At 39.2% G+C, this 26,334-nt stretch overlaps 1 protein-coding gene across 4 annotated transcripts in view; it reads right to left on the bottom strand.

Annotated features, from left to right (window-relative positions):
• PLD5 (phospholipase D family member 5) overlaps positions 1 to 26,334 on the bottom strand; it is a 416,960-nt gene that overhangs the window by 247,604 nt on the left and 143,022 nt on the right. For 2 of the 4 annotated variants that reach the window (XM_077901464.1, XM_077901465.1), the window contains exon 2: positions 13,723 to 13,859. In XM_077901464.1, the coding sequence (XP_077757590.1) occupies positions 13,723 to 13,859 (137 nt within the window). Of the gene's footprint in view, positions 1 to 13,715; positions 13,860 to 15,768; positions 15,790 to 26,334 lie in introns of those variants that run through there. The other 2 variants (XM_077901466.1, XM_077901467.1) reach the window with 2 other exon arrangements.

Below are 26,334 nucleotides of genomic sequence, written 5' to 3'. Positions count from 1 at the left end.
TGGACACAGGTCCAAGAAAGTGTGGTGGGCCCCGGAAGACCTCTGGACTGGCCACAACATAGGATGGAAATTTGTTAAGGAGAGGATGTCCAGGCACAGCGGGCAGGGGACCCGAATCTCACAAGCATCGGAACTTTGTGCAGAACAGAAAAGCAACTCCCTCAGGTTCAAAGACAGCCAGTCTCTACTTCTTGCAGAAAAACAATCTCCCGACCCAAGCCTTCAGTAAATTTTGGGCTAAAAAAGGCAGTGCAAGGATTTATATCTTAAAGATTTAAAAAAGAAAAAAGATTTTTTTCTTTTGAGGAGTGAAATCAGTGGGGGATGTATCGATAGTCAACATTATGTCCCCTAAAAAGTGCCCCTTCTCTGTGGGATGTCTGTGGTGGGTCCTGGGGAAGCAGGCTGAAGCCTTAGAATCAGGGTCTCTGGAAGGAAGAGGACAACAGTGCATCAGAGTCTAGGGAGGGGAAGTTTCTCCGAAGGGAGCTCCAGAGGGAAGCCCAGAGCTGTGAACTGGGACAGAGCTTTAGGTGGGCAAGCTTTGTGAGGGAGTGTGATGATTCAGAACCCACATGTTCCTGGGGCTCATTTCCGGGGCACAAGATATATAGTCTACTGGAACCCTAAACTGAATTTTTCCACCCCATCCCAGCAGATGCCAGAAATGAAGAGAGCGGTGGTCTGTATCAACAGCTGAGTTTTGTGATAGAAGGTACTCAAACTGTTGAGTAAAACAAGAGCCAAGAATGGATACAGAGCCTGAGAAGTGGGTGTGCGCTGCAGGAAACAGCAGGTAACGCTCACCACCCTTACTGTGGAAGTACGAGTTGATGGACCATGTACAGCAAAGTCACAGCACTGCCTCCCCGACTTTGGTGGGCAGCCCTCACCACAGCAGCCCTGGCTCAGCCCTCAGAGCATACAAATAAGAAAAGAGTCAGACAGTTCTGAATTTGAACTCAGAGTGACTCTTACTATGTGAATAGATTATTTAATAAGTCTGAAACTATCATTTCATCTATAAAATAAGGGCAATAATATCTGCTTTATTTTAAGAATAAATGAGATAACATTAGGTAACCTAGGTAGCTGCCATATTATAGGCACACACGAAGAGATAATTGCCATAATAAAGCCACATAAAACTTAAAAAGTGGTCCCCCGTGGCAGGTCACAGCCCACTGCCACCTGGAAGTCCAGTTCGAGACTCAGTATGTGAGAAGAACTACTTAGCAGGGTCATGTGATGATCAGATGAAAACATAATACGCACTCTGCTCCTGCCCAGTACCAATAAACAACATCACTGAGAACAGTATGTTAAAGACAAGAAAGCATTTGTCAGGCACCTGGATGGCTCAGTAGATTAAGCATCCGACCCTTGATTTAGGCTCAGTTTGTTATCTCAGGGTCCTAGGACCGAGCCCTAGGATCGACTCTGCTTGACTCTCCCTCTGCTCCTCCCCCCATTTGAGCACACACACACACTCTCTTTCTCAAATAAATATGTAAATAAATAAAAATCTTTTTTTTTTAAAGAAAGAGAGAAAGCATTGCATAAAAGCTAGATAACAAAATATCCCAGCCTGCAAAATTTCTAATGAAGTACTTCATTTATAATATTGGACAAACTTGGCTCATCTCATTGTGGGAAATGTCACAATTATTGAAGCAAAAATATCACAGTGGAAGTTCGCTTTACAGAGGCACAAATGATCCATTTTCAGTGTCCTGTAAAACACATTAATAATTACCTGTGAATATCTCGTACAACTTGATATTTCTAAATCGATAGAAAAGAAGTCTCAAAAATCTCATTATACCTCTCTGATAAAACAGATTTGCTGTGTGTCATGTCATTTATTTTATTGCTATAACTCTTACAATGATGACTACTATATCATCTCAGACATTTTTCTATATTCTACTGGCTCCTCTATCAAGTCATACTTTTCCTACTCTGTTTATGCAAAGGACATGAATAGCCAAGTCACAGATGAAGAGGTAGATATGGTTCATAAACATGGCTTAAGATTTTCAACCTTACTCATGATTTTCTTTAAAAACAATAGAATACCACTTTTTGCCTTCATCAGACTGGCAAAGATAAAAGATTTGATAATATACAATCAAGTAGTATTGTATTCTTCAAGCACTGAAGAAATCAAGTAGTAGTATATCTTACTGATACAGACTCCCTGGAATACAATTTGTACTATCTATGTGAATTTAAAATGCACTTACCCTTTGACCTAGTAATTTCATTTGTGGAAATTTCAAGTATTCTCCTACATATGCTAAATGTAGACAGGTTAGGCTATTCACTGTGCCACTGTCTATTACAATAACAACAAAGCCTCCAAAGACCATAAATGTCCCTCAAATCAAAAAAGGACTGATAAATTATATTACAGCTATACAATGAACACTATGCAGCCATGGATATACCCACTTTTTGAGTTTATTTATTTCGGCAATTTCTACATCCAATATGGGGCTTGACCTCAGAACCCCAAGATCAAGAACCACACAATCTCCTGACTGAGCCAGCCCGGTGCCCCAGATCTACGTTATTTTAATAGGCAAAGATGTCCAGGAAAAAAAATTGGGGCACAAAAGCAAGATGCAAAACCATGTCTATATGCTGCCATTTGTTAGAAAAAGGGGACAGATACATAGATATACACACTACTTACACACATATGTACAAATTTATACATATATACACATGAATATATAAAATCATATTTCTGGAAGGATACACAAAAATATGTCAGCTGTGTCTCTGGGCAAGGAGTTCCAGGTTCTGTGATGGGAGAGTATTTTATTGTAAGATTCTGCATTTGGAAATTCTTTTGTTATCTGTATATATCAGTTTTTCAGTTGCAAAAACAGTTAATTGTTTAAAGAGGCAAAGGTCTAATGGAATAAATTGGAAATACAGGTGCAATAAAACAAGCAACATTGACTGAGGGAAATCCTAGTTTATGAGCTTTGCAGATTAAATATAAGGCACAAGATCTCCAACCCATGGAGGTTTCTCCCTTGTAGACAAGCAGCACATTTTAATTCATTTATTTTGTGTAAAACTCCATGGGTATGTGCTATTATTGCCACCATCATCTCACAGGTGAAGCAGGCTAAGGTGAAGCCACTGAGCTGGCACAGCAGGTGGCTGAGCTGAGCCACACAGCCAGGTCTCCAGGACGCCAAGCCCGAAGCGTGCACTTGGGTATCACACAAACACTACCCTTGACCTCCACTGCCTGGCGAGGGCCGGGGTTCCGAGATCTCCCCATGACTTGATGTGGTTTCAACAAACTACAATTTCTATTTTAGTAAAACAGAAACTCACAAGGCTCTGGTTTAAATGAAACAATGACACTTCTGGCCCTGGATGCTATCTGTCTTCGTGAGTAGGACTCAGAAAATAAGTGGCTGACATAACACCTCCCTTGGTAAGACACTTTGCTATCCTGCATGCGAACACTGACTTACTTCACGACAGCATGGAAGAACTGTTAATTTTAAAACGAGATAGTGAGGCTTCATTGATGTGCTAGCTCTGCTGAAGGGGCAAGAGTGAGGCGGCCCCAGTCCTCAGAGGCTAAGTTCAGTGCTTCAGACGCATCACCACAGCAAGCATGAGTCAAATCTGAAAACCAGCTTCAGATTCCAAATTTCACTGCACAATCTTATAGTGCTTGCAGTCACGTCTTTCAGGCTCACCCTTCTAGGTTTTTCCTCTGAAACATGACCCCGTTCTTAAACATTGCATTCCCAATCTGTAAGTTGCCCTAAATATAAAAAGTTCTATGACTCTGGAAGCTGAATTCTAGTCAATTCTTGAACAGATTTTTCTGGCAGTTTCTTTCTTTCTTTCTTTCTTTCTTTCTTTCTTTCTTTCTTTCTTTGTTTTTTTTTTTTTCTTTTGGCAGTTTCTCTAATTGAAAGTTCTGATTCCAAAGTTTTTCCAGCTACAGGTCTATAAGCAAAGTACATGAAGGTCCACCAAGCATCTCTACCTACGTTTTCTTTTTATTCTTCTCCCTACTACTTCACAGTCAATGTTTCTCTCGCCTCAGGTAATGACTGGCTCTTCATGACTCCCCGTGGGAGGGACAGCTGTGCTTTCTGTCCCCAGTGCTATTCACAATTCTCAAATATGGCTGTGCCTACGAGGGTTCAGTGAACTCTTTGAAAAATATATATCACATTCAAATAATCTTCTTGGAGAACAAACCTGGCAACAGGAAATGTCAACATCATTAATCATATATTAAGCTTCATTATAATTAAAACCTTGAAATAATTAGCTTCGGCTTCTTCTCCAAGTGGTAATTATAGACCATCAGCAAGTATCACACTCTCTCAAGTGTCTTCCTTTAAATATTAGATGTCAAAGATAAAAGATTATTTTAAAAATAATCTTTGAGATTTTAGGCATGGGCATATAAATGACACTTTCAGGGTGTTGGGCTATCAGATCTCCCATGATTCAAGAAATCTGCATTTTTATTTGATTCAGTGGTCAAACTAAGATGTGACCATGGGCTATTCCGTTTGAGAATAGAATGCAGAAGAACAAAAATATCTGTATTTAAAAGTCTGAGGACTTCTATTTTCCTTCATTTAAAATTAAGCATTTATCTTGCATTCCCATTTATTATTAGTTTGTTTATTCAGTGCTAGTTAGAAAAAAATTATATTAGATTATTCTATTATTTTAGCAATTCTCCAGGTTTCTTCTTCTAACTCATTTCCATGTGATGGTCTTTAAGTACATGTGTATAAACTTCCATCTCTCCTTTCATAATCCTTAGTTAATTCCCCCAAGCAAATTGCACCATGGAGGGATAATAAATTAATCTAGATAATACATACTATCTCAATGAGCAGTATTACTCCTGTACTTTCTACTTGTGTTTACATGGAAATCATTGTCCATTAAAAAAGAGTACCTGCTCAGTCTTGATGTCTGAGCTACTGTCTAAGATGCAAAAGAGAAAAACAGATGGGGTCCCAGGTTCTAAGGGGGTTTTTGATCTAGGGAAGGAGACAGTGGAGAGACAGAACTGCTGGTGACACCAACAGAAGGCCTAAGCTGCCATTACAGAAATGAAATGGTCTCATAGTTTTGGAAAGCAGGCAAAGGAATTAAGAAATCAAAGCAGGTGGGGTACTCTGTCCAGGTCCCTAGGAGAAGGTGGTTGCCCTGATAATGAGTAGAGGTTCAATACATAAAGCACGTAACATGCAGTGAGCACGTGAGACCAAGCAGTGTTCTAGGTGCTCTACATTAACAATGTATTGGTAGAAAGAGCTGGGCCAGTTGGTAAACAAGGAGAAAGGATGAGAAAAGAAAGAAACCATGGGACTTGGGTATGAAAGGTGGAGGTAAAATATAAGGAATGGATTAGAAATTGCCAGGGGGAGACTGGGAAAAGAGAAAGATTTGAATAACTCATATTAAGTACTGCCTCGTCACAGAAGTGGGCAGTGCAAAGGGTATGAGCAGCTGAATACACAAATGATCAACAGCCAGACCATATATCTAAGAACCAGGACTCTGCCCCGCAACCTGCAGCAACCTGACCAAGATGCCAACCTCTCACCTATGGCAAGAAGCCCAGAAGTCAGCCTGCTATAAGTCAGACCTGCAGAAAGGCAAGCCATTATCTCCAGTTACAACCCAGAACACCAAACAATAACTTCTGTAACCAAAATGGCCAGGACTTGATTAATAATGGAACAGCTTCCCTAATTTTTTGCCTACAACTTAGGACCAACTGGGTCGAGCCATCATGCTCCCCGACCCAATCACACAGGATGCCCTGCTTTGAGTTAGCCCTCCTCTGGTGACTCAGTCAGTTGAGCGTCTGACTCTTGATTTTGGTTTAGGTCATGATCTTAGGATCCTGGGATGGAGTCCAGCATTGGGTTCCCCACTCAGTGTGGAGTCTGCTTGGGGATCTGCTCACTCTCTCTCTCTCTCCCTCTGCTGCTCCCCCTGCTTATGTGCACATGTGCTCTCTCTCCCTCTCTCTCTCAAATAAATAAATCTTAAGAAAAAAAGATTCAGTAAGAAATGGATACCAGCACCATAAAAGGAAGAACACATCAAGAAAATTAGAAAGGAACTAGGTTCATTTTTTGTCCATATGGACAAATTGGGAAAGGATGTAAAACAAAAGTTCTAGATCCAGTTTCTGCCAGTTTCTTCTGCCTTTCATCATTTTTATTGGGTTGGTACATTGGAATTCTATTTGTAGGAAATCTCTTTAGACAGTCAGAAAAGTGCTCAGATATCAAACACTGAAGGCAAAAAATGGACCCTTCTAAATTTGGGAGCAACACTAATTTAAAAATATGGTTTAGTTTGTCAATATAAAGCATGACAGATCAAAATTAATACACATAAAGGGAAAAATTAGTAAGAAAAGGATGGAAAATGGATTACAAGGTCTTCATTTCTTTGGAGCAAAGTACGATAAAACTTCAAAGGGGCTGAAAACACCTGCATGAACTCATGCCCCTTCATAAAAATAACAACAACCAACATTTACTGAGCATTTATTACATAACAGATGCTACTATATGAAAGGCACTTACATTAACATATTTAGTACTTACAGAAACCTTTCAAGTAAGACTTGTCTTTATTGTACAGATGAAAAAAAAAGTAATACAATAAAAATCAAGAAACTTGCTCAAGATTGCAAATCTCCTAAGTGGTAAAGCCAGACTAGAACCCAGGTAATTTGGTCCCATGGTCCATGTTCTCGTGTCTATAAATATAAAAGGGAGGGAAAGGAAGAGGGATATTGCTCAGTCATAAAGGTAATTTAAAGAACCTTTCTTGGTTTCAATTTATCTACCACCAACACCCTTTTGGGAAAATCTAATGACACCCTAGAACTTAGATTCTGGTTTTTAATATAAATTCTTCATGAAAAGGATGCAGAACTCATTGGACAGTAGATAATAGCATGTCCCAAAGCAAGAAAATTCAAAACGGGGCCAAAACAGCTTGTTGTTGCCAGAAAGCAAGGCTGCTCTGAGAGATATCTGGAATGATGTCAAAAAATACAAAAGACAGATCCCACTGGCCAAGTAATGACAATTTGGGCATTAAAAGGGAAAACAATGATTAAAGCAAGTTGAGTCTGTGAAAATAGCTCTAAGGCCATGATACTCAAAGAGGAAGGACAAAACGCTAGGTTATTGCCAATGCACAGAGGTCTCTCAATACTGTATTCTAGAAATGTCATATATTAATGGACTAAATTACAGATGCTCTACACTGGAGCTGCAACTGGGTTATTAGTATAGATACATCTATAAAGATTGTTTATCATTTTAAATAGGAAAATAATGGATCAGAAGAAGAAATTCATAAAACAAAGTATATGAAAAATATAGAGAGGTCAGTGGTTTTTTGTTTTTGGTTTTTTTTTTTTTTTTTTTTTTTTTTTGGAATAAAGAGAGAGAGCGAGCATGGGGGGGAGAGGAAGAGGAAAAAAGAGAATCCCGAGGTTCCATGCCCAGCATAGAGCCTGAAGCAGAGCTCAATCTCACTACCCTGAGATCAAGACCTGAGCCAAGATCAAGAGTTGGAACTTAACTGAGCCATCCAGGAGGCCCTAGAAGTTAGCTTTTTAATAGAAAAATTGAAAAATTAGAAAGCAGATATGAAGTGGATATGTGGAGAGGTGGTATATTACAAAGTGAGTCTGGCTCTTGCTATATACTTTCTGTAGTGGTCTAGTCCATCTTTATTGGCGCACCACTATGGTAATTTATACATTGGTTGACCCAGGCTCAAATATTTCATGGATCCCATTCTGTGCAGACCCAAGTCTATTCACTTTATTTATTTATTTTTTTAATTTTATTTTTTCACTTGAGAGAGAAAGAGCAAGTATGCACAAGCAGGCAGCAGGGGTAGAGGAAGATGGACAAGCAAACTCCCCACTGAGCAGGGAGCCCAATGTGGGGCTTGATCCCAGGACCCTGAGATCATGATCTGAGCCAAAGGCAGACACTTAACCAATTGAGCCACCTAGGTACCCCTCCCTATTCACTTTAGAATGAAGAAAGATCTCTGGGTTTAGGAACAGTGGGAATCATGTATGCAGACTTCATTGGTCTATTCCCTCAAGCTTCAGACCAAGTAGGCATAAGCTAAAATGTATATGCAGATTTGTAGGCAAGAGTAGGCCCAACCAGGACAGTAGCCACATAGACATGGGGCTGATTCAGAAGGGGAAGAGGCAAGTGTGAGGAGGTCCAGAAGCAGTGGCAGCCATATCTACTGTGACAGGATAAGTGGCAAGTGTCCATCAACATGATTAGAAGATAATGATGACCCACCTCAAATTTTATGGATATGTAGTTGTTAAATGCTAGTTTGCAGACATTAGCTGGCATATTGTTTATAGAAATTAGGCCTGAGGTGCAGGAGGAGCAGGGTGTGGACTGGTTCTATGTGTATTTATCAGAGAGGTGTGATAAAAAGAAGCCCTCTTCCAGTAAGTGTGTAAAGGTTCTCTACTACACAGGGCAATAACAACCCACAACAATGGATGAAAGGTGAGAGAGATACAAAACAAAACAGAGGCCTCTCATCTGAAAGGGTAGCCAGTGCACACGGAAGTAGGTGTTCTGCAGGAATAGCAGCTGGATATAAGTTCCAGTGTCCCTACTAGTCCCTGGGGATGTGATGTGTGGAAAACCACACAGTGCACTTACCTCTTACAAGAATAGTATAAGATGATAATCGGAGGCACCAGTGGATCATAAGATAGCCAAGCCACAGAACATATGTGATCTCCACTGGCAGGTTAAGCCATTCTTGACTATGCAGTGGTGCCCCCAAGCTCACTGAGATGCAGTTTGCAGCAGAAACTAGAAAATTTGCCCTTCACCCCCATAAGTAAGTCAAGTGACATGGAGGTTCATATTTATAGAGACTGAATCAGCAATTAAACACACGGGAAAATGATGGAAACTACCCTGAAATTTGGTACAAAGAGGCAAAGAAATAGGCCAAAGTAGTCATTTACTGAGGTGAAAGATCTGGTTTCCTGGCATAACAAGTAAGGTCAGTTAAAAAGCATTTGGGAAGATAAGAGCAGTTGTTAATTCATAGATTCATGTGGAAAATTATGAAAATCAAGAGTGTCACTATCATTAGTACAGTATTTTAGAGGCAAAGTAACAAAAAGGGGGACATAAAACAATGTCAGAAAATATAAAGAAGACATTTTTTATATGGAAATACATTTTTTTTAAGAAAGACATAAAAGTTTGGGAAACATTGAGTGGACAATATGATTCTGAGTATTAATCTAGCAGAAGGTAGAAAGGCATCTTGGCTAGTTAGTAGAGTTAAGATGAATTAAAGCAGTGTACAGATGACACTTGAACAATGTGGGGGTTAGGGGCACTGAACTTTGTGCAGTCAAAATTCCACATACAACTTTTGACCCCTCCAAAACTTAACTACTCCTAGCCTGCTGTTGAGCAGAAGCCTTACCAATAATGTCAACAGTGGATTAACACACATTTTGTATGTTCCATGTAATATTTATTGTATCCTTACAATAAAGTAAGCTAGAGAAAAGGAAATTTTATTAAGAAAATCATCAGGAAGAGAAAATACATTTACAGGACTGTACTGATTTTATAAAAAAAAAATCTGCATTAACGGTGGACCCATGCAGTTCGGACCTGCGTTGCTCAAGGGGGCAGCTGTACTTAGGAAAGGCTGCTGCGGATGAGATCTTGGGGAGAGGCTGTCAAAACAGCGAGAAGGAAATGCCCTGACGAGCTAGGATGTCACGCACTCTTCCAACTTTCAGGAGCAAGGAGAGCTGCAAACACAGAGGGAGCTTAATTACAAAGCAGCAAGATCTCAACAAAGGATGCAGTGTGCAGGCAGTGTTCTCACGATAATGCCACCAGGAGAAAAGCCTAAAGAGGAAACCAGCAGCCAGGGAAATAAATGGTACTTGGAAGGGAAGCATCATGTGATCCTGTTAGTGTGGCCCTGGGCTAGAGCCTGGGGATCTCTGGGCCAGTATGAGGAGGAGGTCAGGAGAGGAAGAGGTGGACTTTTGTGCAGAGGAGCTAAGTTGTGACTGGCACGCTTCCTAGAGCTTCTGCAGGAGGCAGCGTCCCCCCAACCCGTTTGCCTCAGTGCCAGCGTACTCAGTGGGTGCATCTCCACATTGCCCCTCCTTTCTCACACTAGGGGCATCCCTGCTGTGTGTCTAGGAGGACCCAAGACTAAAGCACAGTGCAACTCCCTCTCCTCTGCAGGTTGTTCCAGCACTAGAGCAGCGAATGAGGATGGGGGTGGATAGAACCAGGAGTCAACCAGCGGAAGAACCAGCAATGTGGTTGAGGCCAGAGATCCGAGGAGGCCAGCTAAGACTTGAAGATACTGCAGCCACCATCGTGGACACACTGGCCATGGTCTGGCAGAGGAGAAGAAGAAAATGAAAACAAAAGGGGTTGGTATAAGAAGAGGTTCAGGGAACTAGGAGATCAGATATGCGAATGGACAATGGTCAGACTGTGTCTATAAAAACCAGACTCTGCCCCACCAGCTGCTGCCACCTGACCAAGACACCAACCTCCCACCTACAATAACCAGCCTGGGAAGCCAGCCTACAGAATATCCGGCTTGTAGAAAGGCCATTTCTATCAACAATCCAAGACATCAATCATTAACTTCTATAGCCTTGTGCTCCAAATGGCCATGACTTGATTATTAACTACCAGCTTCCCTAATTTTTGTTCCCACTTCCAACTCAGGACCAAGCAGAGAAAGCCAAACATGTACCTCTTAACCAAGAACAGAGGATGCCTCGATTCCAGAAGCTGGCCAGCCTCCAGTTTTCCCCTGCCAACAGCCCCCACAGGACACACCTGAAGGCTTCTCGTTTCCCCTCTAGAATGTACTCTGGGCCCTCTACTTGTCTTTGAGTCTCTGCCAGAAGTGATGGTGGCTGGCTGCTTTGCCATAGCCAGCCCTAAATAAACAGTATCTGTTCTCCTGTGGTTGTTTTCCCTTCACTTCCCCAGAACCACCGAGTACACTCAGGATAGAGCAGATTCAGGATAAGTGAGGATGCTGGAGGAACAGGAAGTTGGTTGTGAAGAGGGAAGGGGATTTCTGACACGCTGGAAGGACGGAGAAAGGGTTTGTATTGACATATTGCTTGTGATGAGTTTCCTGCTGCTTTCTTAGGGGGTATGCAATTTACCAAAAAAGCCCTGTGAGACAGATTTCTTTTAATCTACCACCTTTAAGAGAAACAAAATTAAAACTGCCTTCAAAATAGTGGGATCCATCTTTTTACAGTACCAGGCTACGCCCCCAAGTGCCCTCTGACATTGCCCCTGTGCTCCTGACCACAGCACCTTGTTGCCTCAACTGTCTCTTATTAACTGTGCTGCAGGTCCTCCTTCAGTGCTGCCGTGCTCTGTAAACAGGTATGGAATGGGATAATGAAATGAATATCTTGTCCAAATTTACAGAGTTGTAAGTAGTATAATGTAGTTTTGAATCCAGATCTTTCTGGTTTCAAATTCTATGGTCTTTGACTGAAGGAGGCTTACTTGGAAGTACAACAGTGAAATGGACATCAAATTTATTGACTTGGGGTGGTCAAAACAATAGGCTATAGTGTTGGGAAGTAAATTTTAGTTACTAAGCATGATGGCAAGGGATAGGGTGGACAGTCGGAGGTTGTCAGCCAGGGACAAGAGAAGGTGGGAGAGAGTCCCAGAATTAGCAGGTGATGTTGCCTATACCATGGAGTGATTGGACAACGTAAGAAAGTTCCAACAAGTTAAAATGAGAACTACTGGGAGCAGATGGTGGGCAGTGGGTTGTCTGATTGGAGACTAGGGCTGGACTGGACACAAGGAATTATCACTACTCAACCTTCGTCCTGTGAGCTAGAGAGAGGAGACAGAGCAGAAGCTTCTCAGGATGAGGTTGGAGGGGCTGAAGGCTCTGGAAAACATGGCTGTGTGGAGGGGGATCCTGGTAATCAGGCAGTGGTTCCAGCTACCCAGGGGAAAGGCAGCCGGGGAATGATGGGTCATTAGAAGAATATGTTCCAGGTTGAGGGAGGAGCAGTGAGTCATCAGGATTGAATTATTGATTGAGATGGAGAAATAAGCAGACGCACATTCTGGTGTATGAGCTTGAAGTAAAAATCAGATTAAATTATAGCTTCTTGCAAGTGAAAAGAGGAATAGTTCTAAGGCTCCGTTTTTTTGTTGAAAACTACACATACCTGCTAATGTGTGTTAAAAGGTCCTGCATATTTTGTCTTACAGAAGTTGTTACCATTTGCCCTTTATAAACCTGCTTTCTAGGTGCTGGGGTTTGCCATTTCAAGAACTCAGCCAACATCATGACAAAGTGGGCTGACAGGGGGCAGAGCCAATCCACAAAACAAGATGAGTCACTGGCCCCTTGTCCACGGATGTTTCTATCCCTCGTGTCATAGGATTCTCAGAAAGTACTGGTGCAGGAGTGTTCAGGAGGAAGATGGTGACAATCTATTATCGCCCTATTGCTTTACTTATAGTCTCAACACAATTTTTATCCCAAATTCAGTCTGGGAAGTAAATATAGGGACCCCTTTCAAACAAATTAGAATAAATCTAAAACTGTATGCTACTTTCTCTCTTATAATCTTTGTTCTGCATATAATACTGTTGTCTGGTAACTAGACCACAATGTTCCATTGGTTAACAAATAAACTTCAATTGTCTTTTCCAGACATTTTTTGTGCCACCTATTCACCCTTCAAGGCAAAATCTCCAAGATAAAAACCCACATACACATTACCAAGTTATTGTTGATCCTAAGCTAGAAAAGAGGGGCACTCAGACTAATAACGCTTGCCCCAGGGACAAATTACAATTAAAATTCATCATCAGCTCTATTTCATAACTGTGGTAGTTGTGTGCTCTAACTTCATCTTTGCAGCAACATGTAATAAAAATAGACTTCTTATCTATCTTTCCCCTGCCTTGATGCTTTCCTGTACCCTCTCCATGACCAAAAAAAAAAAAAAGAGCAGCTCATGGAAGAGTTGGATAAGGAGATTTAATGGGATAAAACCATGCCCTGATGCCTCTGCCAGTCAGGAATGATCCCAAGGAAATGCTATGTAAGGTAACCAAAGAGACATAATACATAAATATAATGTAACTATTTCTAGGTTAATAACAAACTATGTGCTACATTAAGATAGAGGAGGCACATGTCTTCTTAGAGACATGTTGATTTGTTTAATCCAGAATTTTAAGTTGGAATTTTTCCAGAGATGTATGCTTTTTTAACTTCCATTTAATACGACAACTAGCACAGTGTCCTCTGCCCATCTGGAGTGCTCATTTTCATCAACCTCATCATGGAAACAACCAAAACCTCATTGACAGACAGATGGGTCTCCAGAAATGTAGACTGTACAAAATTTCATTCTGTCCACCATCCCCCTGTATAGAATGTGCCTAAATTGTAAAAAACTGTCATTGAATGAAATCCTTATTCATTTTAATTCCCTTGGTCTAGAGAGTCACAGGGAGGTTAGATGATCATGTGTACTCATGGTATTGTTCTACCATCTAGCCTTCTCTTTGGCTTTTCTGCCCGCCCCCTAAAAGAGAAGTTTTGTTTGTTACCTCTTACCGACATTTATTTTGACAATTTTTTTCTGAGAGTCCATCCTCATCCTCTCCCATGATGTCCACAGCAGAAAATATCAATGCAACGAGAATGGCAAAGCAGCACACCAGGGCGAAGATCACAATGCATTTCTGCTGGGACTGTCAAGAGAAAGAAGGAAAAGAAAAGTAAGAAGCAGCTTTTACTTAGAAACCTCAGATGTGACAGCTTTTCAAAATCCTCTAGGAAACAATTACTTTCATCACTGCTAGTGAAGAGCTGCCCTCTGGGTGAAATCCTGAAGCTCATTCCTCAACATAGCCTTCAACCCCCCACTAAGTATGTTAGAACTTGCTCAATAATGCAAGTGCTACATCGAGACTCCTGAACGAGTTCACTCTTCCTCTTTCTCATCAAAAGCAGTCCAGGAGATCTGGAGATCTTCTACAAGATCTACAAAGAGCACTACAAAGTCTGTTAGTGCAAATTAAAAAAGAAACACAGAGGGCTCAATAATGATTCTCTGTCCCCTGTTATTACCACCATCTTCCATGCGCTCAAACTCTGTATCTTCTTGATTTTCCCACCTGGTCTTGCTCTAAGACCTTTATTATGATGGCTTTAGGAGAGATGCCCCTGGCAGGTGAGGATGAGTTCCACACTTTGATCCGAAATTAGGTCTATCAGATGCCAGCCTCTTGGGCATTTAACTGACATCATCCATTTCAAAACCACTGAACACCATAATAACCAACATTCATACTTTCAATATAATTTTCACTTAGAAACACAAGCCAAAGTTCCAGCTACTTATGTCCTTATCTTTAGGACCAAGTGTTGTATTTTGAGAACATCCCTGTCTCCAGGGGTTCATGACCACAGATGGCAGAAGATGGAGTCATGGTCACTGGCAGCAGCCATTGCCACCAAAACAAATCATTCTGCCTGTGTTCTATTTATTAGATAAATCTGCATGGGGAAAAGAAGAGAAAGAATAATTTTTAATTTTAATTTTTAAAAGTGTTTCTCAAAGTTTTAGGAATTATATACAGGAAGGGAAAGAGTGATCATTGACCAGATGGCCAGGAGTAATTCCCTTAGTGATGAGATACGTACATGCACACACACACACACACACACACACACACACACACTTCAGAGCTTTGTTGAAACCAGCTGGCTTTGTTTCTCCTACCACCTCCCTTCTCTTTATCTCCACAGACACATAGTCTCCAGAGAACCAAGGAACCTCCCCGGCTCAGGATCCAGTCTATCCAGGAAAAGCCTCAGATAACAAATTCTAGAGAAAGGTGTTGTGGAAATAAAGGTGCTCCCATGACTATGAGTTCAAATTGTTGATTCTTTCTAGAGGCTTTGTTTTCTGACTTTGCTGAGGTATCTCCAGAAAAGCTTGCTCTAAATCCCTTCCTACCTGTCACTGTGTCCTTCTCTTACTCTAAACTCAGGGAGAAAGTGGGGGAAACCCCAAGAGAGACACAACCATCGTTCTTTACCCTTAGGCCCCCAGTATCTTTAAGGCATGGGTATGTTTTATTCTTTCCATCCCAAGCAACCTGAATGGGACCTGACAAATAGAAGGTGCCCAAGAAATAATGACTGTGTAAGCAAAGTGAATGAATGAAATGAAAATCACAAGCATGTGGAGTGACATGAAGGTTTTTCGAGACTCAGGTATGGTCTTCCAGAGAATTAGCTTCCTTCAATATTTTGGTGATTGATAATCTTACAGCTTATCCTTGTGTTCACTCTCTGTTTGAGCCAGAGGCATATCCATGGGCTGTATTTACCCACTATATCAAACTCTGCAGAACAGGCTGTGCATTCATCCCCAATTCCTCACTAATTTTTTAAGAAGCAGCATAGTGAACTGGTTGAGGGCACAGACTTTGGGACCAGATTGCTTGGATTCCTCCACAAAGTTATTTAGCCTTTGTGCTTCAGATTCCTGTGTATCAAATGGAGAGGACAGTCATGAAATAAGAGTAACAACTGTCTCATAGGGTTGTGACTGATCATTAAGTTAAATGAGTAAAGCCCTTAGGACAATACCTGGACAGCTGGATGAGTGTTTGCTGTTGTAGTTTATGCACCTCTGAGCTGCCTCAAATATTCTGGAGAAACAAGGTAAAGATATGAATAAATAAGTAACACACAGGGATGCCTGGGTGGCTCAGTCGGTTTAGCATCTAACTCTTGATTTTAGCTCAGGTCATTATCTCAGAGTCGTGAGATTGAGCCCCATGTTGGGCTCTGTGCAAGGTGTGGAGTCTGCTTGAGATTCTCTCTCTCTGCCTCTCCCTCATCCCCTCTCTCCCTCTCTAAAAAGAAAAAAGTAAAAGAAAAACCTACAACAAAAACTACATGTGTAAGAGAGAAGCAGAATGATAGAGGCAGAGTAGGAGAGGAAGACATAGAAGAGAAATGTGAGATGAAAGCTGTCTAGGATAAAATTTTTGAGAAATTTTTCTAGCCACCTCAGACGCATTGTAATCACCTAGAGGGCCTGTGAAAACACACATTGAAGGACCCCATTTCCAAAAGTTTTGGTTGAATGGCTGAATTGGTCTGGGATGGGTTCAAAAATGTGCATTTGTAACAAGCTCCGAGGTGACACTGATGCTGCTGTTCCAGGGGCCAGACTCCGAGGAATCAAACTATCACCCATACTAAATCCTGTGATTTTTTAAAGATTTTATTTATTTACTTATTTAGAGAGAGATAAAGGGAGAGAAAAAGAGTGGTGGGAAAGGCGGAGGGGGAAGGGAGAGAACACCCCAAGCAGACTCAGCACTGAACATAGAGCCCAACCCTGAGACCATGACCCAAGCAGAAATCAAGAGTCAGATGCTCAACCAACTGAGCCACCTAGGTGCCCCCTTAGTCCTGCTTAATATATGTCCATCCTTCAAACGCATCTCCTTTATAAGTTCATTTTCTTTTTTTAAAGATTTATTTATTTATTTGAGAGACAGAGAGCACAAGCAGGGGGAGGGACAAACAGAGGGAGAGAAAGAGAATCTTAAGGAGACTTCCTACTGAGCACAGAGCCCAATAATGGGCTGGATCCCAGGACTCTGAGATCATGACCTGAGCCAAAATCAAGAGTCAGATGTTTAACAAAAGACAAGCTTTTACAGTTAAATAAGCCACCCAGGCACCATGATAAATACAACCAATGTGGGAGCTTAGAAATAATTTTAAATAATTTTTTAAATTTTTGAGTGAGTTTTCTCCTACCCTTTACTTCTTATTAATTTTAATGATATTCATTACTTGTATAATCAGAAACTGTTTGCTGTTAACTATTTTGAAAAAAACACAAAATATAAAAAAGAAAATATATCACTCCCAGTCCCACTCAAACAAAACTGCATTTTGTTCTCATTCATTCCTATATATTATGTCTACTGATCTAACTCTCTGAAAATATTGGTATCATGCTTGTACAGTTTTGCATTCTGCTTTTTGCACTTGATCATGCTCTAAGGTCATTAAATATTCTTCTACGGCATAGTTTTAAATTGTTGCATCACATTCCATTGCATGGATATGTCACACATTGAAGGACCCCATTTCCAAAGGTTTATTCCAAGAATAAAGGTTTATTCCTTTATTCCAAGAACTTTTTTTAAAAAGCCACTCATTTAACAACAGAAAATAAACATTCTTGTCATTTTACCCTATTTCCCTATAAATTACTAACAGAAACAAACAAAAAACTTTTGGAGGGGTGTAAAGCAAAGTAATGATAACACATTAATCTAGTCCCAAAGAGACTCTAACAGGACAGTATAATTAAACATTATATAAAAAAAAATCCTTTTTATTTTTAAATAAAATCCTAAAGAATAAATCCTAAAGAAGTTAATACCTAATGCTTCATCCACAACAATATTGATTTGTTTCCCTTTTTTTCTGAATTTTATGATAAAAGTCAGTAAGAGTTCTAGTTAATATGTGTGCTACTGGAACTACTTTGATATAATAACTCCCATAAATTTCTATTAACTTCTATTCATTTAATTCTATATTATCTTATTCTACTAATATGAAAAATTGACCCAGTTATTTTCATTTTAATTCATCAAAGAAGAGGAATTCAGACTCTGATATTCATTTTCATTTTTTTATTTTTTTATTTTTTTTTTTGATATTCATTTTTAAATGTCCCCTTGAAAGAATTTACTGGAACAATGTAAGGTCAGACCACTACTTTCCTTAGTCTCCTTTCTTTTACATTTCATCAAAAATGAAACATTCTGTTCAAATGACAGCCAAAGGGCCTCACAAATGAGACCATATTCCCAGATTACCACGACATTTATTCATTTTCAAATCCTTAACAGATCATTTCAGATCAGTCAGGAATCAATTTGAAACACACTTTTCTGTTTTTATTGAATAGAATAAAAGAACGCAAAGTTTTAAAGAGAACTCATTAACATGATTACATCCTCAACTTCACTAATAAGCTCAACCAATTAAAAGAAAACAAAACTTGAAATGCTATTATCCTGCATCAGTCTATACTTTACACTGGAGATTGTATTGAAACAGTTTTGAAAAGAACCTCTTGCTTGGTCAAGAAATAAATGTAATTATGCTAACACTGAAAATATTTAAATATATCTTTATCAAATACATTTTAGCTTAATACAGAAAAAGAGATGTACAACCTCTAAATGAGAAAGAGTCTTAAATTTGTGACTTGAAAGTATAATGTATTCCAACTTGGGCTTTTATACCATCTGATAAACTCTTAAAAGGAATTTGCACCCATGTGTCTAGGGGTAAAATATATACTTGCAAAAATTAACCATAAATTAAAATTGTTCATATTATTTCTTCATTTATTTGCCATGACAATTTTTAAAACAAAATCATGGTGAAGTCTTAAAAATAACAATTTTTATTTGTGCAGCTTTTAAAACTTACAGAGCTGGAAGTCCTTGTACAATTATTCTCCATGCAAAAGATGTCAAAATTAGGACTCAAAGACATTGGGTTACTGAACTGTCCAATGTGACCCAACGAGCTGGAGACAGTCCAGGGATTTAATTTAGGTCTCTGAGTCTAGTCTCTAGGTCTGTTCTATAGATGCAAACTTCTTCTTTTCTGGTTTTCTTTTCTTGACTTCATTTTCTACTTAATATTAGCTATTATTATTGCTATTTATTTTGTTATTTTTATTATTAGTTTTTAGTTAACCAATTCCCATGTGGCCCATTAAAAATGAATGTTGAACATTTATTTGGCTCTAAGCTGTGGAGACAGGACATTCTTGGACCTTTAGAACTTTCCTATGATTCTAAATGTGTTCCTAGCTTGAGTTCCTAGACATGTTCCCAGAAAAAAATAGGTCACCCAGAAGATTCATAGTAATCTTAGCTGGTGACTTATCAATCTCCTGAATAATGATCACATTCTTGAACCACAGTAGAAAATTTAAACTATACATTACTTAAGGGCTTTGCTTTGAAAATCATTTTAAAAGAATTATCACTTCACTTTCCACATACATTTTGATGTTTCCTGGGGTTCTATTTTAGAATTTTCCTCTCCTTGTTCTGTATCCCTTCCCTGAGAGACTGTAATTTACTCCCAGTCTTCACTGGCTGTGTATACTGAGAACTCCTAAGAGTAAATCAGCAGCTCAGAGTACTTGCTGAGTACCAGATCCACACTGAATGGGTTTCTCTGGAAGAGTCTGCCAATCTAAGTATATCAGTCTAAGTTGTGAAGACAAAATGGGTATTTTAGAAAGGCGAAGTCAACTAGAGCTGACGTAACAGAGCAGTAGAGAGAGGAGACTTGTATAGGGAGAGACTTGTGGAGGGTCTTCAGAGGGTCTTCTGAGTCTTCAGTTAAGTATTGATAAGCGTGTGTATAAAAGGAAATTATCTGAGGTCTGGAAAAAGAACCATCTGAAAGGAGCAGGTGAAAGAATCCCTAGCCAAACACACAGAACCAGGAAGAGCTGGTGTCCCACCATCCAGAGTGGAAAAATCTCAATATATGTGGCATTAACTAATTAGGAGGATGCTGTATCTAGAAAATGAAAATAGAAAAAATGAGCCCTAGACTCAAGGCTGCTCTCTCACCTAAACAAGAGCATAAAAGCAAGCCTTAAAAACCCAAACTGTTCACAAGCAAACCTCAAGAATATTTTTCGATATATGATAATATCCACCACACAGCAAAATCAAAAACACAATGTTCAGCATCCAGTAAAAAATTTCCAGATGGTCAAAGAAATTAAAAAACTACAACTCCAAGTAAGGAGAAAACTCAGTCTACTGAAATCAACTCAGAAAGGAAATGTAGGTGATTGAGTTAGTAGACAGAGATACTAAAACAAGTATTATTACTATATTTCACGTGCTTGTGAAAATAAGTATGTTAAAGGAGTTAAAGAAGATATAACAGAGACACCCGGGTGGCTCAGGGGTTGAGCATCTGCCTTCGGCTCAGGGTGTGATCTAGGGGTCCCAGAATCGAGTCCCACATCAGGCTCTCCATAAGGAGCCTGCTTTTCCCTTTGCCTATATCTCTGCATTTCTCTGTGTCTCTCATTAATAAATACATAAATAATTTTTTTAAAGGAAGATAAAACAAAGGGTGCACATCAAAATTCTGGGGATGGGAAATGGATGAGATTAAGAGCATATTAGACACAACAGAAAAAGAGTTTAATGAACTCTATGAAAAATTTGAACAGTATGTCAGTGAGCTATAAGACAACTCCAACAGCCTACTATACATGTTCTTGGAGTCTCCAAAAGAGAAGAAGTTACCAAAAAAATTGAAAAATATAATGGCCAAAAATTATTAAAACTCGTTGAAGATATAATAGAGTCACCTCTGAATGATAAAGGGATAAATTCATCAAAAAGACATAACAAGGGACGCCTGGGTGGCTCAGTGGTTGAGCGTCTGCCTTTGACTCAGGGCATGATCCTGGTCCCAGAATCGAGTCCCACATTGGGCTCCCTGTGAGAAGTCTGCTTCTTCCTCTGCCTATGTCTCTGCCTCTCTCTTTGTGTCTCATGAATAAATAAATAAAATCTTAAAAATAAAAAGACAGAATAATAAACTTTGATGCACCTAATAAGAGAGCTTCAAAATGCATATAAACATAGGCTAATAGAACTGTATAGAGAAATGAACAGATTTTCAACTACTCAGTGATGTCAAAACCCTTCTCCCATTAATGGATAGAATAAAAAGAGAAGAATTTTAAACTGAATGAAAATAAAAATACAATATATGAAAATACATGAGATGCAGCAGAAGAAATGATTCAGGGAAATATGGACCACTAAATGCATATTGGAAAATACATAAGGTCTTAAATGATCTAAACTTCTACCTTAGAATGTAGAAAGAGAAAAGAGCAAGTAAAACTCAAAATAGGCAGAGGAATGAATAAAAAGAAGAGCTCAATATAAGAGAAAACAGAAAAACAACACACACAAAAAAAAATCAATGAAACCAAGGTCTGGTTCTTGGAAAAGATCAATAAATTGATAAAATTTTAGCCATACATATAAGAAAGAATAAAAGACACAAAATTGCTAGTATCTCTATGAGAGATAGGAAATCACCATAGATAGTATCAAAAATAAATGATAAGGGAATAATATGGATAAATTCATGCCAAGAAATTCAGTGTAAATAAAATGGATAAGTTTTTATAAGATACAAATTACTAAAATTCTCTCAAGAAGAAGTAGATAACTTGAATATATCCTTATATCAATTAAAGAAAATGAATTTTTAGTTAAAAACCTTTCCACAGAAAGAAGTCAAGGTTTAGGTGGCATCATTGAGAAATTATGCCAAATATCTGAGGAATGAGTAAGAACAATAAGAAAAAAACAAAGAGAGGGAAAAACCTTCCAATTCATTCTATGAGGTCAACATTACCCCCACTACAAAAAAATACAGACTTTTTTTTTTTTTTTTAAAATACAGACTTTTAAAAATGTTTTGTCTTGGTGTTTAATAATGCACTATCTAGAAACCATGACATTACATTCATTTAATAGGTATTTAATATCTACTTCTGTGCAAAAAAAAAAAAAAGAGTGCAGGGGGCTTCAATGGCCATAACCTCAACAGGGAACAAAGTTTATCAATTTTATTCCTCAAGTTGCTTATAAAAATTGCAAAATATCTCTATTACCTCAATTTGCCTTTAACTGAAAGATGAATCATCAGCTACACAGTCTGTTTATTTTTTCATGCCTGCTAGAGTTCTCCCAATGGAACTTAAAGGTGTTCTTGTTTTAGGAAATTCTTGCTATTTTTACCAGATCAATAATAGTAAATTATTTCTGCAGCCACCTAGATTTTTCTTTCCCTTTTAAAGACATGCAAATTTGTTGTTCAACCATGCATTCATTAGTTTTCTACCTTTTGGTTCTCTTTCACTAAACAGAGCTTTCTGAATTCTAGGATCTTGTCTAGATCCATAATGACTGGCATCCCCCCCAAAAAAAATACAGGGGTGCCTGAGTGGCTTAGTCATTTGAACATCAGATTCTTGGTTTCAGCTTAAATCATGATCTCAGGGTCCTGGGATTGAGCCCTGCTTTGGGTTCCACATTCAGCAGGGAGTCTGCTTAGGGATTCTCTCTCTCCCTCTCTTTCTCTCTGACCCCTGCTCACACAGGTGTGTGTTCTCTCTCTCAATAAATAAATAAATCTTTAAAATAAGTAAATCTTTTTTAAAGAACCAAAAACATGAATAAGTGACGAATAAGTGAATAAAGGGGGAAAATGATGAGGGCTATAAAATCAGAATGATGATTTTTGTGTTTTACAACCTTGATTATTTATTTCCTACTTATAAGTATTTCCACTGATTCCCATCACGGAAGCACATGTATTTGTAAATAAAGAACATGCAAAAAAAATTAAGTATCATAAGCTCAAAATTAGCCTAACAAGGAAGATAATAAGAACAGAGAGCATCTTTTCAAAAATAGCAGGACAGAGAATAAAAACTCAAGTTTGAATCAGCTGAACCCAAGTAACTATTCTCAATCTTATACAAATTCTTAGAGACGATAAACAGATATAATAATAAAAATAATAATAATAATTCTATAATAGTGCTTGACAAATAAAAAGCACCACCAATGGACAAGAAATTATAAAGATTTACTGTAAATTAGATAAACCAAGGAGAGCAAAACCCAAGACACACATAGGAAAACACAACTGCTAGATAGGTGAGCTCCAAGGATAGAGGTAACACAGAACTGGAAGAAACTTTGGAATAACTGACAGTGATTAGTTGGAAAATGTTTCAGAGCAGGCTGGCCAGTCGATCCTTCCCACTACTGCTTTCTTTTTCCCTCTTGTGCTGAGCATCATACAACAGAAGTGTCACCCACAAGATAAGCCATGAGTAGAGCAATTCCCTCAGAGAATTAGGCAGCATATGCAGCCCCTCCTATAAAACCTGGAGATAAACCACTGTGCTCAAGTACCACCCATAGATATGCAAATAGGAACTGCCCAGTATGGAAGTGGACAGGCAATTAAAAGTCTCCAAGAGTTTGATAAAAATCAAAACCATGGAAGAGGTACTTAACTCAACCAAGGTAATAAATTTGGAGAATATAAAGCAACCAAATGACACAGGTAAGCCTTTAAAAGTAAAAATAACCCAAGTTTTCAGGAAGATGAGAGAAGAAGTTGTACCCATGAAACATCAGGAAAGATGATTAAGAAAGATTAGCAACAAGAGATCTTGAAAATGATACACCTGGGACACCCGGGTGGCTCAGTGGTGGAGCGTCTGCCTTTGGCTCAGGTCGTGATTCCTGGGGTGGAGTCCCACATCAGGCTCCCTGCTCTTTGAGGAGTCTGGTTCTCTTTCTGCTTGTCTCTGCCTCTCTCTATGTATCTCTCATGAATGAATAAATAAAATCTAAAAAAAAAAAAATGAGACACCTCAGCAGATAGGCTGAATTTCAAAAGAGACATAAGTGAAGAGCAAATTCACACACTCCATTAAGTCAAAGGATTCTCCCAGAATGCAATGCAAAATAATAAAATACTAACACCTGTTGGAGAAAATTCAAGAGAAACAGAGAACCAATCTAGATAACAAGTGTCTATCAGATACCTGTTCTTAAGTGAAAGAAGAATAAGAACACAGGACTCTAAATAATCAAACAAATAAAGAAAAAACTTTAATACTTAATAATATATGTCTTTCAAATAAGTATATTTGTTTTGCAGATGAGTTTGGCAACAATTCCAAAGATTGATAATTTTGCTTGGCAAGGATTGGGGAAATGAGTGTTGATCTGAACAAAATCTAGCAGAGCTTGTCTAAATGGCAATTTGGCTTTTATCATGATCTTTATCAGAATTTTATTTTATTTTATTTTATTTTTTAAGATTTTATTTATTTATTCATGAGAGACAGAGAGAGAGAGAGAGAGAGAGAGAGAGGCAGAAACACAGGCAGAGGGAGAAAGAAGCAGGCTCCATGCAGGGAGCCTGACGTGGGACTCGATCCCGGGTCTCCAGGATCACACCCTGGGCTAAAAGCGGTGCTTAAAGCGCTGAGCCACCCGTGCTGCCCTTTATCAGAATTTTAAATGTGCAAATCCCTTGGCTCCTATATTCCACTTCCAACACTCAATTTTATGGCAATGTTTACTCATGTGCACAAAAATATAAGAGCAAGGATGCTGTAGCATCATATGTGGGGGAAAAGATACAGGAAAAAAGATCTAACTATCCACAAATAGAGGAACGGACAGAGTCAGAAAGAGTCATTCTGCAGAATATTGTAGCCACTACAATGTACCTGTTTGGAAATTAAGGGAAAGATTCAAGGGATTCACCCAAAACTCTTAGCAGTCATGGTCTGTCAGGAGGGGAGAGGTTTTGTGAAGTTGGATGCATTGTAGTGTTGAAGGTATTCATGGTTTACTCTGTATTTTTCCATATTTTTAGATATTTTATATGAGCCCTCATCTAAATCATCTCTTACAGTGATAAGGATGAAAGCTGTCCATTCTTGGACAACGTCCACCTCGAGGCAAGTTATTCGTTCTTAGGTTAGCTTTTCTAACTAAGCATCAGCAGCCACTTCCCATGGGTAGTCTATATTTACTTGAAGCCTTCATATTATTGAGCAGAAGATAGGTATAAAGTCCAGTTTCACAAACTAAAGAGGATAACTGGGAAATTATGGAGAATATTTGAACATAAAAAATACCCAGAGACCATCTAGGACAACCCCTCATTTTATCATTTTCCAGGTAAAAAAATGCTGGGAGGAAGATGCTTTGACCCAACGTGCCTTCTTTTCTCTGCCAGTGTTTGGCTGATTAAATGACAGACCAGCAAATAAAAAGAACAACCAAGTTTGCAAAAGACAACTGACACAAATAAGTCATTTTTGGACTATGATTTGAGGATAGGCACACCTGGCACACATGACAAGGGGTGAAAGGTAGGAGGCCCTTGAGAAGTCAGTGAACTTCTGTCCCCTTCCTCCTACCTGCGGTACCTGGGGGCATTAGACAAGAGAAGTGAAGTGTGTTAATTCGATTTAAAAATATGTAGGGAACATCTAACATGTGTTCTATGCGACCCTAACACTGATGAACCTCTTAGGGAGGTCTCTGCCCTTAAGGACCTCACATGTGAGGGCGGTGGGTGTGTGTTGCAGAGTATGGACAGTGAAAGACAATACAGGGTGATGTATACTGTTCCGATGGTACAGAGAGAAAGGAGGGGCTGGGTAGGTGACCACTCATAGGACAGTTCCATTGCAGCAGGCAGATCTGATCCTGGGGCCACCATGCCCCCTGCTATGCACACCTAATTCCTGGGATAGAGAATCATGGATTTCCTCTGTACTCACCATAAAGCAAAATGAGTTACTTTGAACTGTAGTGAGTGAACACACTGTCTAAGTCAATACAGAGCAGCCAACACGTACCAACAGAAACACTGTATTTTCACACTCTCTGTGTTTACCTCCATTACAGATAAAGAATGACAATTGTCAGTTGGTCTTTGATAAGTTGAGGGCTATTTTGTAGACCTGTGTTCTACACTCTGCTTTTAATGAGCTAAAAAAAGGTTGATTCTTTTAATCTATCAAAATAAATGCAAGCCCTTCCAGTTTACTGTGATAGGAGATCTATTCTAAAGACCGCTGGTTATGATTGTTTAGTGTCTCTTGTCTAAATTATTTGTTTCCTGATCACTGTAAAGGACAATACTTCATCCAGTTAGGGGAAAAGAACATGGCAGACAAAACTAATGATCTTTGTTTTGAACTAATTAAAAAGCAAAGCAAAGTCAGGATTGACTCTGGGTATAATAGTGACAACAAGATTTATCTTTGGTATTGCCAGTGTTTAGTTTCCCTCTTATTTGAAAAAGGAGCACAGGGGTACCTGAGTGGCTCAGTGGTTGAGTGTCTGCCTTTGACTCAGGGCCTGATCCTGGGATCCTGGGATCCTGGGATCGAGCCCTGCATTGGGCTTCCCTCAGAGAGTCTGCTTCTTCATCTGCCTATGTCTCTGCCTCTCTCTCTGTGTCTCTCATGAATAATTTTTTTTAAAAATCCTTAAA

Source organism: Canis aureus, chromosome 6 (genome assembly GCF_053574225.1).
Source record: "Canis aureus isolate CA01 chromosome 6, VMU_Caureus_v.1.0, whole genome shotgun sequence".
Lineage (NCBI taxonomy): Eukaryota > Metazoa > Chordata > Mammalia > Carnivora > Canidae > Canis > Canis aureus.
The sequence above is the reverse complement of the archived record's forward strand: the minus strand, read 5'-3'. Positions and strand labels throughout refer to the sequence as shown.